At 44.0% G+C, this 18672-nt stretch overlaps 1 protein-coding gene across 1 annotated transcript in view; it reads left to right on the top strand.

Annotated features, from left to right (window-relative positions):
• The window catches only part of Slik (Sterile20-like kinase), a 115717-nt gene that overhangs the window by 64127 nt on the left and 32918 nt on the right, over positions 1-18672 (top strand). The window contains exons 18-19 of the mRNA XM_050193235.3: positions 8101-8423; positions 16422-16547. Of these exons, the coding sequence (XP_050049192.1) occupies positions 8101-8423; positions 16422-16547 (449 nt within the window). The remainder of the gene's footprint in view (positions 1-8100; positions 8424-16421; positions 16548-18672) is intronic.

The following is an 18672-nucleotide window of genomic DNA, read 5'->3' as shown; positions in this document are numbered from 1 at the left end:
TGGTCTTCTTTGACTTCACATTCTCTAAATGTTTAGCAGTACAAACCACATGTAAATTGGCGATTTGCAGCATTCATTGGGCAGCAATGTAAATCACTGTGTTGTATTAATGGTTATTACCTGTGCCTGAACTATATGCACTCAACGCGCAACCATCTGGATGAGCAAAAAGTCTTAGCAAAAATGAAATCTGACCTCTATGCTCTCTCTGCATGAACACTCGCCTCACTGCATTTTCTCAATCCCATGCTTGCCATGCACTCACCTTAGTAGGGATGCAAATGTGTGTGCTGAAGTTTTGTCACTGCAGTGCCCCCCCCCCCCCCCCCTAATATCTATCACTCTTTTTGTGTTTGCACCATGTCTGCCCTGTGTGCCATCTCGTGGTTTTTAAACAGTGGCATCTGCTTTAAAGTACACATCAATACAAAATTGAGCTGCTAGGAGGCTTGGATGTGTTGGTAAAAGAAATGAAATGAAGCCAAGTTGGATGGATGTTTCCTAGCTGTTTGTCATATTTTAGGCTGCCATTACAATTTATATTGACTGAGGTGGCAAGGCTGCTTTATTGGTTGTAAAGTAAATGCTGAGCTGACTATGACTAATGAGTGCTCATGCTCATTTTAAGGGTAATGATTTCTCTTCTATTTTCACTGAAGTGCTTGCTTACTTTTTGCCTTCATAAGTTAGTCAGCATTCTCATATCCCAGCTTATGTGCACGCCATATTGTGGCTTAGATCAAGGTGGGGGGCTTGGCACTTCGGAAAAGTGAGGGAATTTTGACCTTGTGTCCCTTTTCAGCAAAACTGCACTTTGGCCTTTTGGTATAAAAGTCCAGAGTCGAATTATGGGGTTTTACGTGCCAAAACCACTTTCTGATTATGAGGCACGCCGTAGTGGAGGACTCTGGAAATTTCGACCACCTGGGGTTCTTTAACGTGCACCTAAATCTAAATACACGGGTGTTTACGCATTTCGCCCCCATCGAAATGCGGCCGCCGTGGCCGGGATTCGATCCTGCGACCTCGTGCTCAGCAGCCCAACACCATAGGCACTGAGCAACCACGGCGGGTCCAGAGTCCCTCCTACCAGTTACGATATGCTAGGCACATGATGTGACACAGCATGCAATCACGCATGCAGCTCACCCAAAAAAAAAAAAAAAAAAAAACTGTTAAATGGGTACCAGCAACGTTGCAGACCATGATACCAAATGCTACAACGCCAGTAATCACAAACGTACATGCATAAATTGGACCACTGACACTTTATTCACCACTCTAGATGGGCTTGTTGGATAATTTTGCAAGAGAACAAGGTATGAACAAGCACTTAACACGTCTTGGTCACCATCATAAAGTAGGTACAGTGAAACCTCGTTAAACCGTACTTGGCCAGAGCTCGGAAAAAGTATGTACTAAACGGTAGTACTGCTTAACCGAAATAGCATGAGATCGCCCACTTACCTGTCAAAAACGGAACTTGTAGAGAGTGCGATGAAAGGGGAAAAAACATGCAGTATTTATTTACTTCGCAAGACAAACGTGTTATTTTCGTTTAATGCCGTAGCGGCTTAGCAGCGACGACAGTGGCCTCAAACTTGCTGAAGCTGCGAGCCAGCTTTTCAGCGAGCGCCCTCTTCTCGGCAAACACTCGCATGGCAGATTCCTCGTTGGCGTTGCTTAATCTCCGTGCACAGCCACGGTAGCGTTGCAGAAGCAGCAGGGCACCTTTTCATTGCAGGGTGCTGTTCTCATCGCAACGATGGCATTCATGAGGCTAACGTAATGCGTAGCTTCTGCCACTGTTGGGCCTGAATCACCCGTGCTGTCGCTTTCCGTGTCGTCCTTATCACTGTCTCTAGGCGACACTTCGGCAATAACAAAGGCAACGATGGTGAAAAGTCGGGCCTCGTAGCCGACATCTCTTCACGGTCGCAGCAGCGTTGCCGAGCAACTTCTTCGCATTCCAAATGCCACACACCGTAGTCAACAGTAGACCCATGTCGCATGCCAGCGCTGACTTTTCACGTCACGTTCGATAGCACAAACAATGTCTAATTTTTCTTCCATGCTAAGCACCCGGCGTCTTCTTTATCCGAGTTTCAGCATGGCGCGAGCTCACACTTGCACGACGCCACAATGCTCTCTGGCACGGCACCGAAATGATGTTGATGTGACTTCACGCTCAAACGCACAGGGCGCTTGGAGGCCATTGTGCTGATCTCTGAGACTTATTGTTCTGTCGGGCCGCCCGATGGAGATGACGCACCGCTGTGTTTGCGCGACGAAAAGTGGAGACACTACGTGTTAACCAATACGTATGAAATAAGCTGGTACGGTTTATGCGGATACAAAACACATTGTGTTCAATGGCCGCTGAGTCGGGGATTTGACTTTACTACTTTTAAAACTAAACTACTGTTTAAGCGGGTACGGTTTAACGAGGTTTGACTGTACATGAAGTGCAGGAGAATCGGTGCAATGAGAAGTGAGACATGCAGCATAAAGATGTTGGACATGGTGTAGTGTGCCACATCATGCAATTGCAGCGGCAGCAGATGAGATGGGAGTGGCCCGTACAAAATACTGTTTAAGCGGGTACGGCTTAATGAGGTTTTACTGTACCCCTTTTCAAGCACTAAAATGTTATCATGGCGAATTTATTGCCAGTACATGTTTGTATTGGGATCGTCTTCCTCGGTGTGTTGTCGCCATTAGAGATAATAACGCATTTAGACATGCTGCTACAAACCTGGTTTGTCAATAACTACATCTGTTCCATCATTCCTATAATGGTTGTCAATTCTCTTTGTATAGTTTTTGTTGTTGCCGCTATTCTATTAATGTTGTACTCACTCCCCTCTCTAATGCCCTAGGGCCTTCAGGGTAATTGAATAAATAAATAGTCTTGCCTAATAATCGATCCGTGGTGTTTGCAAAACTTGTGGAAGGGGCTAAATCTGCTTTTTCCAGCTAAGGTGTCACTGTATGATATATTGGTGTAATGTTAAATGTGCTCTGACCAATACTAGATTTCGCAGTGACAAAATTAACCGACGATTACGATACTCCCTAATACGAAATTTTAGCGTAGCTCTATACGTGTTTTCATTTCACAATGCACGAACAATGTGGCACGACTGCCTCACTAATTGGGAGATCGAGAGGGGCAGTGCGAGGGCGATGTGTGGGCTTGATTCACAGCAGCCGCCACAGATAGACCTCCCAGACAACGCTCACTACTATGATACCATCTCGTAGCCATGGTCACCGCAGAGCCTGTCTTGCGCAGCACTACGCTTTTCTTCTCATGCTTTCACTGTACCCTCCTCCTCCACTTTCCTCCTCATGCTGTCTTCGCTATCGCTATCTTTCAGCCCCCGCTGCGCTCCGCGTTAACTCTTTCGTCCTTTGCTGAGCTCGTTCGCTAGGTTATGAGGCATGCCAACGCTCGCCACAGGAATGGGCACCTAAGAGCTGCGCTATAAAAAGAAATTGTGCCTTTTGTTGCTTTTGTGTTTTTTAAGAAAGCACCTCCCTTGGCTCAAGAGCGATGAGCACCGGAACGGCCTTGAATCAGCGCATGCTTCCTTCACCCCATCCCTTTGGTCACTAACTACTTGCATGCGACAGGGGCCGCTTCCGCACTGTGCTCTGTGCCGTGACTTTATTGGGACGCCCAGGAAAGTGCCGTTGTGCCTCAAGTATTCTTGCTCCATGATCCCTCACAGGTGAAAATGAATCACAGGTGAAATGAAAGGAATGTGAAAAATAAATCATTGAAGTAATAGAATTGAGCAACTGTGAAAAACTAGAAATATTGGTTGGTTGCCTAGTAACTTGATTCTCCGCTCAGTTGGTATGGTGTTCTGCTGCCAAACGCAAGGTTGAGGGTTTAATTCCCAGCCACTGTGACAGCATTCCAGTGGTGGCATGCAGAAACGCTTGTGTACTTAGACTTGGATGCACATTAAAGAACCCTAGGTGGTAAAAAAAATAATCTGGAGCCCCCCACTACGGTGTCCCTGATAGCCCTCTTAGCAGTTTCAAGACACTAAACCCACTTATTTGATTTTTGCTTTAACGTGATTCTTCGGAGACCACTGTTGACTAGTGCCAGAAATAGTGATATGTAATAGACTTCTTGGAAAATTTCATGGAAATACAACAATCCTGGGAAAATAAGGGAACATGAAAATTATAGTGTGGTAGATGTTATGCCGTTGTGTGTTTCTAAAAGCGCATGTCTGGTTTGCAGCATGGTGCTGTGGAACAGTGTAAAAGTTCCTTTGTTCATTTGTGTTCAAAGCCTAGTTTTCAGCTGCTGTAGTTATTCTCCCATTACCAGTTACTCTCCCATCATGGTGCCTCAGCACAAAGTTGAGGCCAGACTTGTGATTGCATTTTAATGCTGCCATAATGTAAAAATGATTGTGTACTATGATGTTATTGCATGTTGAAAGCACCTGGGGCGTGGCTGAAATAAATAGATTTGCAAACCAAAGCTCAGCCATGATGGAGTGTAGAAATAGAATTAGGTCTATAATTTATAGTTTTACATGTTGTCCTTTTGGTGATCTACCTGTGCATTTACCTCGTTTTCACAGTCCTCCTATAGCCCTAATATAGGGCTGATGTATGAATAATAGGCTTGTGTGATATCAATCTTTTGGTTTGAAGCAAAGTCAAAGTGAATAGTAATTAGTGCATAATAACTTTAAAGTGAATAGTTTGAATAGTTATGGAGTTTGCATTAAACCTTGATATACGTGCCGGGTGTCGACAAATCTTGAAAAAAAAACAAATGGTTCTTGCAAAGAAGAAAACAGATTCATCTCTGGAATCAGTTTATTTTTAGAGTGCTGTTATTCAAATATTATTATGTCAAAAATAAAAAGCATGAAAAATTTGCCTACAGGCTTCTGCTCACTGTTGTTCTTCAGTCTACTTGGAAGTTTTGTGATGGTCGAGGCCGTGGGGAGCATTTCGCATTAGCCCATCGCCTATCATCGTGATGCCTTGACTCACTGACGGATCCATCCGATGTCTTTGTATGCTTGACTGCACAGCTCTGGTAGTTTAGGCAGTGTTGCATAAATTCAGCTTGGTGCTTTCTGTCTATATGCGAACTTAACCTGTTCTGTCCTGTAAGTACACAGATGAACTTGGTAGGCACACTCACTGCTTCTGCAGTCCTCAGTCTAGCCCGTGTGTATGATATTGGACCTGATCAAAGATGTGGCAAACTTCTGCAACAGTTTGCCGCCCACCACCACACCTGGCTGTTAGGCTGACCAGTGCTGCTTCACCAGGTGTCGACAACCAAAGTCACAGTTTAGTGTCCAGTCAACGCAACTCTATTCGCAGCAGCAGGGCAGCTCTTGGGAAGCCAAGGAACCGTGTCGCCAGTGAAATCAAGAGCGTGTGGGACAACCTGAATGATGCCTTCTTCATGGGTACCATTTTTAACGACATCATGCATGGGAATAATGTCCCCAAAAATTGAGCCAGACACGCACATTATGGCGTCCAAAACTTCCGTCGTCATTGTGCATTGGTTCAATGCAGAAAATGATGGTACCTGGGGATCGGTGTTTGAATAAAGGAGCAGGTGCAAAAATAAGCCAGCTTATTTGTCTTTGGCATGTTTTGGCTATGAGCCATGTGATGCACTTTGCTCACTGAAGCTATAGCTGTGGAATTTACATAATAATAAATAATAATAATAATAAGGTATTAATTTAAGGTATCTTAAATAAATAATAATAATACTTTATTGATGGCTTGAGAATAATACAGCGCAAGAATCGGGCCTGCCAAAGCCACAGTGGGCTGGAACAGCAGTGCCTGGCAGACAGCAACAGAGCCATCAGTAACACCTTACTAGTTTGTAGACAACAGTGAAGAAAAAAAAAACACACACACACACACACATGACAGGCTTCCGATCACGAGTTAGTCTTATACCCCTGACACACGGGCAAAACTAAAGTCCTTTCCAGTAAACCCCTTTTGCTACTCTGAAGGACCCTTTGCAGAAAGGAGTTGCGCCGATGACACACGGCACCGCACTGAACTTCTTTAGGTAGTTCCTCAGATGAACGCCGCAAGAAAAATAGCGCTGGCTGTTAAAGCCAGAAGAGAGAAAACATTCTTAAAAAGCTGCGTATTTAATTACACTTAGCTACTGTAGAACCTAAAAATATATTTTTTTTCATTGTTGATGGCTAATAATGCTTATAGTTGTTTATTTTATTCGCATTTTTGCGTTGTTAGCAGCCATTTAACTTGGTCTAGCAACTATGTGCAGCTGGTGTTTTGCTGTGCGTGTTGTTTGTTCTGGTGATGCCCACGTTTCTGTCGTCCGTTTTCACGTCTTTGTCGTCCCTTCCTTTGTGCGCGCAGGCGTAACGCGTTTTATTCAATATGTTATTCCAACAACTGTGGTTTCTACTGGGTATTTCCTGCGGGCGCTGATTGTGCAGTCTCCATCTCGCGACGTGAACACACCACATGCGCGCAGCAAAGGACGACGACACTGCCGTAATTCAACATGGCGGCACTAGCGACGTTATACGAGCGTTTGAGAGTATAGCTAGAGGAAATCTTCACTATTCGACAAATTGTATTACTGCTAACAATTAAAGCATTTTCGCAAGATAAAAAAAAATACCTATGGACACCGTAGTTGTGTGGCAGGTTTCCTTCTATTGACGAGTTGTGCACGCTGTGTGCGAGAGTAACTCCTTTTCCGCTCGAAAAGTAGTTGCGCGATCTCCTTTCCCGAAAAGGAACTTTGCCGTAAAGGAGATACTCCTTTGTCGTGTGTCACTGCACTTGAACGCCTTTCCGGTAGATGTCCCCTTACCTAAAGGACTTTAGAGTGCCCGTGTGTCAGGGGTATTAGCCTTTCTGAGACCATATTTCGTCTGCACATCTTGTATGCTTTGGGGAAGTAAATTAAGCATTGCTGGGACACAATAGTTGCGGAGTCTTTGACTGTATCTCGTCTTACAGCGGGGTGTAACATAAGGATTCTTTGGTCTCGGGCAACGAACAGGCACATAAGAAATTTTATACTGGCTTATCCAAAAATGCTTTAAGACAACAGTTTCTAGCAGCAAAGAATTGAAATCAGGTAAGGACAAAGTTTTGAACTCATCAGATTTGTGGGAGACATCATATGCAACATGCTTCAGAATACCATGAAGGACGAAATTGACCCGGTTTACCAAATGTTGAGTGCCATGACCATATGTAGATATCCCATACCGGATTACACTGTAGCATAAGACATGTACTACAAGCTTTCGGACAGACAATGGCATGTAAAATTTTATATTAAACAAAGCACAAGACACTGCTCGAAGTGTCTGTTTTATGTTCATTTATTTTGAATACTTCGAAAAGTTTGAATATTGAAATTTGAGCCAAAGCAGATATCAAATAGCATAATGTTTGCACGAGCCTAATAAATAAATAAATAAGTAGGCAACTTATTTAGAGCCCTTTACAATTTTGAAAGGTAACTTGTATAATGCCCATCCTCCTGTGTACCTGCAAGGCTTGCTTGTACTTTAAGTGCAGCCTATGAGTGCAGCCTATGAGTGCAGCCTATGAGTGCAGCCATCCACATGTGGAATGATCTTCCCGATGATATCGCCTCTGATAATACCCTGGATATGTTTCATCACAAGCTTGAGGTGAATTTTTTTCAATAGCGCTGTATCATGGGTTAGTCGTCCAAGTTCATAATTTGTTTATTTGGTGATGTATTGCATTTTCTTCTTCACTTGCACTCAAACGCTTTTTAGTACTTATTTAGCAAATGTATTTTGTTGTTTTGCTTTATTTTTATTTTTTGTTTACTTGCATTGGAACCGTGTTTTGTATATTGCAATTTACTTGTCGCGTTACATTTCGATGTTCACTTGCTTAGTAACCTTGTTCCATACTAGTTTGCTTGTACTTTCATTGTAATAACTAAACCCCCTTACTCAATGCCCTTCAGGCCTGTAAAATATCTTAAATAAATAAATACATCAATTAGCATGTTCTACTGAAACGTCCTGCGTGTGATAACTATCTGTGTTGCAGCACGAGAGGCAGCCCTTTGGGAGCTTGAAGAAAGGCACTTGCATGAGAAGCACCAGCTGGCTAAGAAGCAACTCAAGGATGGCTTCTTCCTCCAGCGGCATCAAATGCTCATCCGGCATGAAAAAGAGCTAGAGCAGGTCAAGCGACTCAACTTACGACGTGAGGATGAGCTGCTGAAGCGCCAAGCCCTTGAGCGCCGTCAGCTGCCCAAGCGCATTCGCTCCGAGATGAAGACACGCGAGCTCATGTTCAAAGAAAGCCTTCGCATCAGCCTGCACGGTGGCCCTGACTCTCCAGATGAGGACAAAGACAGACTGCGCAAGGTACTTAATTATTGGACAGTGTCCATGGCTTCCTGGTACTGCAAAGATTGATGAAAACAGGGTAGATAAGTCTTTTTCCTCCTGGATACATAGAAACGGAAAATTTTTCTTATGCCACTGCACTTCAACCTTGCCCTTAAAAAAGGAGGCCCCCTGATACAGATTTTTCACTGATAGACAATTTTCATGACGAGTTTCACTTTGCCACTACTGTTGCAAAGCATGCCATAAGCAGTTGCCCTTAGCAGGCTGAAGCGCAGCTATGGAAAGAAGCATTTTCTGTTTTTACCATGACAAATAAGCACTCAAGATCAAAAGGCAGGGAGGTTTGGGTAAAAACATTGTACAGCAATAGTATTGTGGCTGTAAAGGCACACCCCCCAACTTCCCCCTAAAATTTGCTGGAAAAAAACAACAGCATTCTTTTTGGCATTCACCTCAAAGTTGCCTTGAGCTCAAGTACAGGAAGATAGCCACAAGAACCACTGCCATTATGGCACCCGCAGGGTCGCTGCGCCATGTACTCTTAATGTGGTGAAATCAGTTTACTTTTATCAACTATATAGATATATATGGTGCTATCGAGGTTCATCACAGACCCCAGGGCTGTCTGCTTTACCATGCAGCAACAGTAGTTTTCAGCATTGCTGTAAATAAAACTGTACACATTGATTGCTTTATTTGTTTTGTCACAGGACATTAACAGGAAGAGGAAGGAAAAGCCATTCAGTGATGGCAAGACGGGTCCTTCACACTTTTTATGAACAATGATGGTAGCTGAAAAGCACAACACAATATCACAGTTCTCTATTGCTTTGAGGTCCATGTTGTTTTGAAGAATGATCTAGGCATAGAAAAAAGCAGAAAACCCTCATTTATACAACCAAGAGCTGCTAAATTTAGTACACGTAAATACAACACTGCCTTGTTTATACTACGTTGTGTTGACTAGATAGTAATTAGTATCAAAATAAGGAATGCTCCTCATTTGTTTTTCCTCGCACATCTTTTTCTGTGTTTTTCTTGTTTCAGTTTTCTTCTCTGAACAAATATTTGCCTTCTTCATAAAGAGAGAATATTTGCAACTAAGACACTACTTTTGTAATATTCTGTATTGACAAGTAGCTCACTATTATCTTGAACTTTTTAAATAACTGGTTGGTTGATGCCAAAACTGGTGTGTTGTCTGTCAGTGCCAATATTTTCTGCGTTCTTAATAATTCTGTCAAATTAGTTTCTGTAGCTGTTGTACAAACCAATTAACAGTTGTTAAGGTAAGGACTAAATACTATTTTGTACATATTACATTCATACCTGCCAACTTATCCGAATTTTCCGTAAAATGTACAAACTTCGAGCAGTCTTACGATTTTACAAATCTTGCTTGAAACTTTACGGAAAACGTTCTATTTGCAGAAAAATAATAGTGAAAATGTAGTAAAACTACACCCTGGTACCTTGCGCCGCCACGAGGGGGCAATACGTATGTGTGGTATCATCAGCAGCTGCAAGGTTGTAGTGACTTCTGTCATCTACTAGGGGGGCCGCGAATCCATATCCAAAGCTCGATAGTGCTGATAGCGCCTCTGCAAACTTGTTGCCATGCTGTTGCCTTTGTTCGCACGGGCGCGCAGGTTTGGACTTCAGTCAGCTTCAGTCACTGCAGTGTTGGCCTCACCTTTTGTGTGACTAGCTGCCGCATCGGACGCAGTGCGACTCCGGCCTGTAGCGGCTTCGCAGTGCAATGGCGGGCTCGAAGCCTCTACAGTACTTTCAAGTGTTTTTGAAATCGTACACGGCAGATTTTCCTAATTTCGTGCCGTCGAAGAAAGGGGAGAAGTTCAGATTCTGCACCACGTGTGCCTGTGATATGAACATCTCGCGTGGCAGCAAGTCTGACATCAATGTCCACATCGCTTCGAAAAAGCATCAGGGATATGTGCGAGCCGCGGACAGCCAGCCAAACCTAGCAAGTTTTGTACGCAGCGACAATGAGCTCGGTGTGATTCGTGCACAATGCCTCCTCACTGCACTTTTAGTTTAACACAACATCCTGCTGAGTGTCGGCAATCATGCCAGTCCGCTTTTCCAGTAGATGTTCCCCAAGTGCAAAGAAGCGAAACACTGCGCCTGTGGACGAACAAAGACAACGTCAATTGTTTGGGAAATGGCCACCAACATGGAGACTCCTTTGCTGGATGCCCTAAAACAGCAAGTATTTTCAATCGCTGTGGATGGCAGTAACAATGACACGCAGCTTTACCCTATTGTTACGTCATATTTCGTTAAAGAAATGAGTAGAGTCGAAAGCCGCCTTCTTTGCCTCGGGACAATCCAAGGGGAAGCGACGGGTCACAAGATTGCAAATCTGGTACTGGACGGGATGAAGTCTCGGAATTTGCCTGTTGGAAACCTGTTGGCTATGTGTTCAGACAATACCAATGTCATGATCGGCAAGAAAAACTGTGTTTCTACTGTATTGAGAGAGGCTCAACCAGGTCTGATAGGGGTTGGTTGCCCATGCCATCTCATCAACTTGGCCGCCCAAAAAGGAGCTTCATGTCTTCCTGTAAAGGTTGATGAGGCTTTGGTTGACATATTTTTTTAGCTAGAGAAAATCTCGAAACGGAAAGATTGACTTAAAGAGTTCCAAAAAGTGCACGACGCCGAGGTCAGAAAGATGGTGAAGAGGCTGCTCGACCAGTGGAAACCACTGTTCAGCTTTCTTTTTATCTAAAACAAAGCAGTGCAATAAGCAGAGCTTGTTTTTGGAGTCACCAAATTCCGAAGACTTCCTCACAAACCCCCAAGAATCCTGCACTGACCCCAAAGTCTGCTGCACATCTTCACAAGACTGCTGCAAGCCTCGGGAAAAAAAGCACCGACGGCGATGAACTCTCGCAAAAGAGGAAAGGAGCCCATTCTGGACCTCAAGCAAGAAAACTGGAACTTCATATCAAGGATTCTGGAGAAGCCAGCCACGTTACCCGCGAGGAGCGCCTGTCTTATTTTTTGTCATCGGAGCTAAACAGGGCATGGTCTTTTTCTCCAAAATGTTATACCACTTTTTGAGAAGGGAAACTGCCTTCTTCAGGCACAGGCTCCTCAGATTCATGTACTGAGGGGCCTCGAACCGCCTTTTCGAAGATCTCCCGGCTATATTTGTGAGCCCGGGTGTTGTCAATGCATGTCATTCATTGCTGGAAGTTGACTATGGGGCTGCAGAGAACCAGAAAGGTAATGAAGACATAGTCATTGGCAGCACAACTTACTCTGTTGTTGAGACATTGAGCTGCATTAAGAGAGAGCAACTGAGTTCTCTGCTTTGTTGCAGAGTTGCTTAAGTACAAGCTCTGGTAACTGCTTCATTCAACAGCATACATCATTTTAATATGGCGTTCCCTGCTATCCTACCCCAGCAGAGTGGCGAATCAAAAGAAGCAATCGACGCACTTGAAGTCTAGTTTGCCAACTTGCAAGCATGTCAGGTTCCAGCCAATATACTGAATGAGCCAAGGTGCGCCATGCAGTGGTCACAATTAGGAAGCGTTCAAAGTGTTGACAGATTGTTCAGGTTCCACAGAATTTCAATGGGTATGCTGGGTATTCTCTCAATTTCCCACAGCAATGCTGAATCTGAGAGAATATTCTGCATTGGGAACATAACTCGAACGGAGTTTCGCTCATCTGAGTGTGAGAAAACACTCAAAAGTCTGCTGATGGTCAAAGGGCACCAGAGTGGTACTTGCTTTGAGCAAACCTACACGGTGAAGTTTCTAAAGCAGGCAAAGTCGGCAACAGCAAACTCATTGCAAAAATAAGTTGTGCCCCAGTGGAGCTTTCTCTCTTTACTCTTCAAACACGGATTTCACTTGCAGTTGTGAAAAAGCGAGTAAGCTTGTCGCAAAAAGTAAATCCCTTGAAAAAAAAAAAAAGAACGTGCCGCCACGCACCTCCCTCTCGCCACGATAGTTTTACGAATTTCCAAATCTTCAGTTTGGCAGGTATGCATATTAATAACTTCACTGGCTTCAGGATGAAGTACCAGATGCAGTTTAAAATTGCAGTTACATGACTTAGCTTCATTAGAATATTATTAACATGGTAATCCTTTTGCAAAGAATCAGAGAAATTAATGCCAAGTACTTTCGCTGACTTCAATATCTTTACATTTGAACATCTAAATTCAATATCACTCTGAAAAGAAACTTGTTTACCCTTGGAGTGAAAAACTATGGCTTTCATTTTAGTAGCATGTCATTATTATTGTAGGTTAAAGAATAAAGGGCCAAGAATGCTTTCCTTGCAGTAAACCTGAAATTATTTTCCTATCTGATACTAAATTGTTTCTAAAAACAAACTACCATCTATGTTACAGAGCGCTTTCAAGTAACTTGACTATAAGTCCACAATTACCGTAATTCGGCATGGTGTACATAAACAATGCTTGAGTGAAATCAAAGAATATTCCTACCGCACTATATTTTTCTCCAAACTGTTGTAATATGTATATACTCTTTTTGATCAAGGAGGGCAAGTTCAGTGGAGCTATTCTTTTGAAAACCATATTGTGATTGTGTTGTGACATATTTGCTACAATAACAGAATAAACAAAAAATTTTCATTACCTTTGGAAAATAAGGGACGAATACAGTAGAACCTCTTTGATACCATTCCATTTCGCACAATTTCCAGGTGCCAACACTCATGATCAAGAACACAATGACCCAATACAGTTGCACATCTTTATTGCTGGCTAACACATCCCCAAAAAAACACAAATCTTTTGGCACGAACGTATCGTACATCACCAAACTTTTATCATACGATACGTTTTCCAGCCACTAGATCCCGTGTAAACAAAAGGTGCAAGGCGTGCACAATTAAGATCACTAACCACCCGCCACTGCAGCTTACTCAGCCACTGGTGTACTGTGAAAACGTCGGCTTGTACCAGCAAATCTCCTTGCAGGTTGTCGAATGCCGCATTCACAGCTGTCGTCGCCAGCACTATCGCGATAAGCATCTTCATTTATCTGTATGACAGTGCGTGTGGCATAGGGCTGTAGAAAGCATACTACATGCTTTTAATAGGCAATAACTCAAACATGCCGCCATTCCCTGCTGCAGACGGCAGCAAGTGAGCGTCTTGTTTTGATCTGGCAGCATCGTATTCTGGCGTCACCCACCAGCTTGATTTTCCCTAAACAATAAACAATAAAGTGCAGTCTTGGGCTGCTCAAGCCCCACCAGCCCGACAAACATCGGCCAGCGATTCTCGCTGAGTAGGCACGTCAAACTTTCCTGCAAACTGCCCTGCCCCAGGAAATTGCTGACCCAGGCCGAATTTGAAAAGCGTGATCGTAAGCTTGCCCAGCCATAAAAACGACGATGTGCATCTCTGGTCGCTCGAGCTTCACCAGCTCAGTTCGCACAACGCTTCCCATTACGTAGATGTCAACTACAGTTGAGTCTGCCAAATGTTTTTTAAACATACGATTTCGGGTTGTGCCTTTTCTCGGTTAGAATTTCTCAGATGTAAAATTAAGGTGGCTGTGGAATCTCTCTAGATATTTTTCAAGATATTTACATAAGCGGCCTGTACTCCTTGATTACGAAATGTCTCTATGACTGCATTACGTAATCAAGGAGTACAGGCCGCTTAAGTAAATATCTTGGAAAATATCTACAGAGATTCCACAGCTACCTCTATTCTACACAAGAAAAGTAGGAAGGTACCTATAAAGAAAGGCGTCAGACAAGGAGACACGATCTCTCTAATGCCATTCACTACATGCTTGAGAGACATATTCAAGCTATTAAACCGGGAAGGCTTAGGAGGAAGGATCAACGGTGAATATCTCGGCAACCTTCGGTTTGCAGCTGACATTGTCCTGTTCAGCAACACTGGAGACGAGTTACAACAAATGATTGAGGACCTTAACAGAGAGAGTGTAAGAAAGGGGTTGAGGATTAATCAGAAGACAAAGATAATCATGAATAGCAGGGCAAGGGAACAAGAGTTCAGGATCGCCAGTCAGCCTCTAGAGTCTGTGAAGGAGTATGTTTACCTAGGTCAATTACTTACAGGGAACCCTGATCATGGGAAGGAAATTCACAGAAGGATAAAAATGGGTTGGAGTGCATACGGCAGACATGGTCAGCTCCCGACTGGAAGCTTACCATTATCATTAAAAAGGAAGGTGTACAATCAGTGCATTTTACCGGTGCTGACATATGGGGCAGAAACTTGGAGACTGACAAAGAAGCTTGAGGACAAGTTTAGGACCGCTTAAAGAGCAATGGAACGAAGAATGTTAGGCCTAACGCTAAGAGACAGAAAGAGAGCGGTTTGGATAAGAGAGCAAAGGGTATAGCTGATATTCTAATTGATATTAAGAGAAAGAAATGGAGCTGGGCAGGTCATGTAATGTGCAGGCTAGATAACCGGTGGACCATTAGAGTTACAGAATGGGTGCCAAGAGAAGGGAAGCACAGTTAAAGGTGGTAGAAGACTAGGTGGGGCAATGAAACTAGGAAATTCGCAGGCGCTGGTTGGATTCGGTTGGCACAGGACAAGGGTAATTGGAGATCGCAGGGAGAGGCCTTCGTCCTGCAGGGGACATAAAATAGGCTGCTGCTGCTGCTGCGAATGATGGTGGTGGTGGTGGTGGTCTCTCTGTTAGTGTGTTTCTTCTCTCCACTCGCCGTGGTTGCCTAGTGGCTACGGTGTTTAACTGCTAAGCGCAAGATCGCGGGATCGAATCCCGGTCACGGCAGCCGCATTTCGATCGGGGCGAAATGCGAAGACACCCACGTGCTTAGATTTAGGTGCACATTAAAGAACCCTAGATGGTCCAAATTTCTGGAGTCCTCCACTGGAGCATGCCTCATAATCAGATCGCAGTTTTGGCATGTAAAACCCTATAGTTTAATTTTTTACGTTTCTTCAATTTTTTTTTCCTAACATGTGAACGAGGTTCTTCTTTCTACTGGTTGATAGTCTGCAATGTTATGTTTGTCTCCTTTCTTAAGGGGAGAGCTATTACTTGCATCATTTGTATTTTAGAAAGGAAAATATTAGTCACAATACAGATATTGAATGTACAGACTTAACAATAATGTATATAACTGGTTTTATTTGCATGCCATCGGCCTTACAACTGCGACTGTTGCAAAAGCCCATGGTGCTTCTACTTTATATAAGTGAACCTAGCATTTTGAAAATGCTCTTTATGGGCCCACAAGGACATCTGAAAGCAAAAAACTTCATTGACCTATAAGAATATTCTTCCTAGTGGACATCTAGAAAAATGTATATACAAGGTCATCTTTATCAATATATACCCAAAAAGGCACCCATCTCTTTATTCATTGTGCCTAGCCAAGCATTTAATTTTGCAAACAAGTTGTGTTTTGTCCAGAAAAATTTCTACTTAATGCCAAGCACATCAAAAATATTCAGTTGTGTGAGCATCATTGAAAGAGTCGAAGATGCTGAGGCTAAGTCAAGGATTTCCTTTTTCCCCAGGGCCCACTCCTTTTGTTACTGTCAAAGCACTTTATGTCAGCTGGGGCACTGCTATTCGGCACCTTTGTTGTGCAGTCCAGCCAGCTAGACATCCTAGTGGTTTGACATGCCGTGGTGGAATGTTTCTGATAAATACTGCATTCTGTATTTAGAGTTTGCAGCTCTAATAGTGCATACATACTTTCTGTGTGTGGTGGTGCTGCTGCCTAAACATGGTTGCTTCCTTGCAGTGGTCTAGCAGGCTCTTTCGGGAGTTTAATTCAGCCTCCTAGCTGAACCTTGTAGGACCTTCTAGTAAGAGCTCTCTCTAAAAATACAGCAATTAAAAAAAAAAGTATAAGAGCATTTAGAGTTAAAGCTTCCTTTTATACTTTAGCTCACAGTGCCACCTGAAAACAAAGTACATAGAAAAACCTCCAGCCTTTGTGATTTCTGTACACTAATGCAGAATTTTCTGGTGCCATCAGTTCCAGGAAGCAGAAAAGAAGCGATACAAGGCTGAGCACCAACGCCAGGAACTCAAGCATAGGCGCCAGCTTGAAGAGCTGAAAGCTGCTGCTGATGCGACCATCAAGGAGCTAGAACAGCTGCAGGTGGGCACTTCAGAATTCATTTTTGCTGCTGATGCTAGCTTGTGCAGTACCTCTCTTCTGATGACACAGTTGTGGGGAAACTATTTGCTTTGTCTACACAGTGCCAGTTTAATTGCATTTATAATTATAGCATAATAGTTGCACAAAACAATTGTCATAGTAAAATAATTAACTAAGTAATTGATTGGATAAAATTTAAAGACAATGACGGGCAACACAATTGGTTAGTGATTCTGAAACATGCCCACCGGAAGCGCTGGTTGATGCCAGAGACTGTTTTTGTTGTTTTTTTCTGTGTGCTTCCATGTGTACTTAAACCCTGTTGACATTTTTTCAAAGAGGAAAATGTAACAGCCCCTGAAGACAGTCAAACCTCGATATATTAAACAGCGCGGTGATCGCGAAATAGTTCGATATAGCCAGATTCTATATATAAAATCACTTAGAAAACACGTAATGAACTTGTACAAATCAATCAACGAACCAATCGTGGATACTCACTTGAAGCTTCACACAAGCTTCACATATTTCTTCGGCTGAAAGTACTGCAGCAGTGTAGCTTGTTTCTTATTAGCAGCCACCTGCTTAACCATGGCGTCCTCAACATAGTCTAAACGATCCAGAAGCAATAGGCCGGTGCCTTCTATAGCGCCGCAGTAGTGGCGAGGAGGGCAGCTGGCGCCGTGGAAGCCGGCATAAACACCTCGGATCCGGCCGGATGAGTTGATTGTGCTCAAGCCAAGAATTACCATGGATCTCCACGCTGCGTTGGGCCTAGGTGGGATCGGTACTACAGTGCAAGGCCTCACAGGCAGTACCGCGAGCACCAGTGTCTCCGTGTGGCCAGTATGGGATCAGAATATCGTTGTCATGGGTGTGAAGACAGAAACCTTGGCTTCCAAGCTCGTCGGGGACGTCGTGCTGACGACCGGGGACCGGCAAATACCGTTTCACAGACATTTAAAATCTGCTGGAGAAACCTGCAAATGCGTAGTCAACGTTGCAGCCAACGAAACTTCGAAATCCCTTCGGTGCAAGCTCGAATGGATTGACGGCAAAATGCTGTACGTGCAGAAACTAGGAGCATCTAACGTCGCCGTGGTGACTTTCAAGGGACGACACATTCCAAGATTCATTCACTACTGTTCAGAAAACATGCCAGTGCGTTACTATAAGAAAACAATTCCGGCATGCTACCGGTGTGGTACGGTTGGCCACAGACCAGATGCATGCCCCAACCCTGACAATCAGCGTTGCATTCACTGCGGTGCAACAGTGGACATCGCCCCGAATGGCCCAGCGGAGCACAACTGCCAACCAAAATGCCTCATTTGCGGTGAAAACCACTTGACTGGCTCTGCGGAGTGTGTGGGAAAATTCAGGAAGGTGTGGAAGACCACTCCACCCCAGCTGCAATAAGGACAACTGGGACAACACAAGCAAGGAGGACCCCCAACACCTCCCAAGACTGGTGTAAAGAAATCACAGGGTCCTAAAGCAAAGCAAAACTGGACAGCCCAAACCGAGCAATGTACAGGCCAAGCCGAGGTCGAACCCATCTAACTTCCAGGCCAGGAATCTCCCCCCACTGGTAGGCCCGCAGCAAAAGGTGAGCAGGTGGTAAGGGGTCGCCTCTCAGTCTCCCATTACCACCTCCCCCTCCCCTTCCGAAATCGAAATTAGTAAACGGCTAGAAATCATGCAAAAATGGATTACCACTCTAGAACGCGAAAACCAGGCGCTGAAAGCAACGCAGGCTCCACCACGAACGGAGCCAGAGTCTATGCAGGCCTCGACCATCTCAGACGAGGAGCAGGAGCCTGGGTCGGACCTATCAGGCTATACTAGCGTTTCGCAAACCGTAGTTGCCACCTCGAAGTAAATAGAGACACGTCTTAGCAGGCTGGAAACAAAATTTGAGGAACAGAACAAAACGATATTGGAGAAAGCAAACTCACGGTGGAACACATTATGCAGAATCTGAAGCAGAGTCTCGTGCCGATATTCACGGCCAGTGTGCTTCAGACCGTCAAAAATTGGCTTACTCCCCAATTGGAGGAAATCAAAGCTAGCATTAAGATGTCGGAACAACGCGATGCAAAAATGTTCATCGTAACCCGGCAAA

The sequence above is a fragment of the Dermacentor andersoni genome, chromosome 1 (genome assembly GCF_023375885.2).
Source record: "Dermacentor andersoni chromosome 1, qqDerAnde1_hic_scaffold, whole genome shotgun sequence".
Classification (NCBI taxonomy): Eukaryota; Metazoa; Arthropoda; class Arachnida; order Ixodida; family Ixodidae; genus Dermacentor; species Dermacentor andersoni.
Note: the sequence above shows the minus strand (reverse complement) of the source record. Positions and strands in the feature narration are given on the sequence as shown.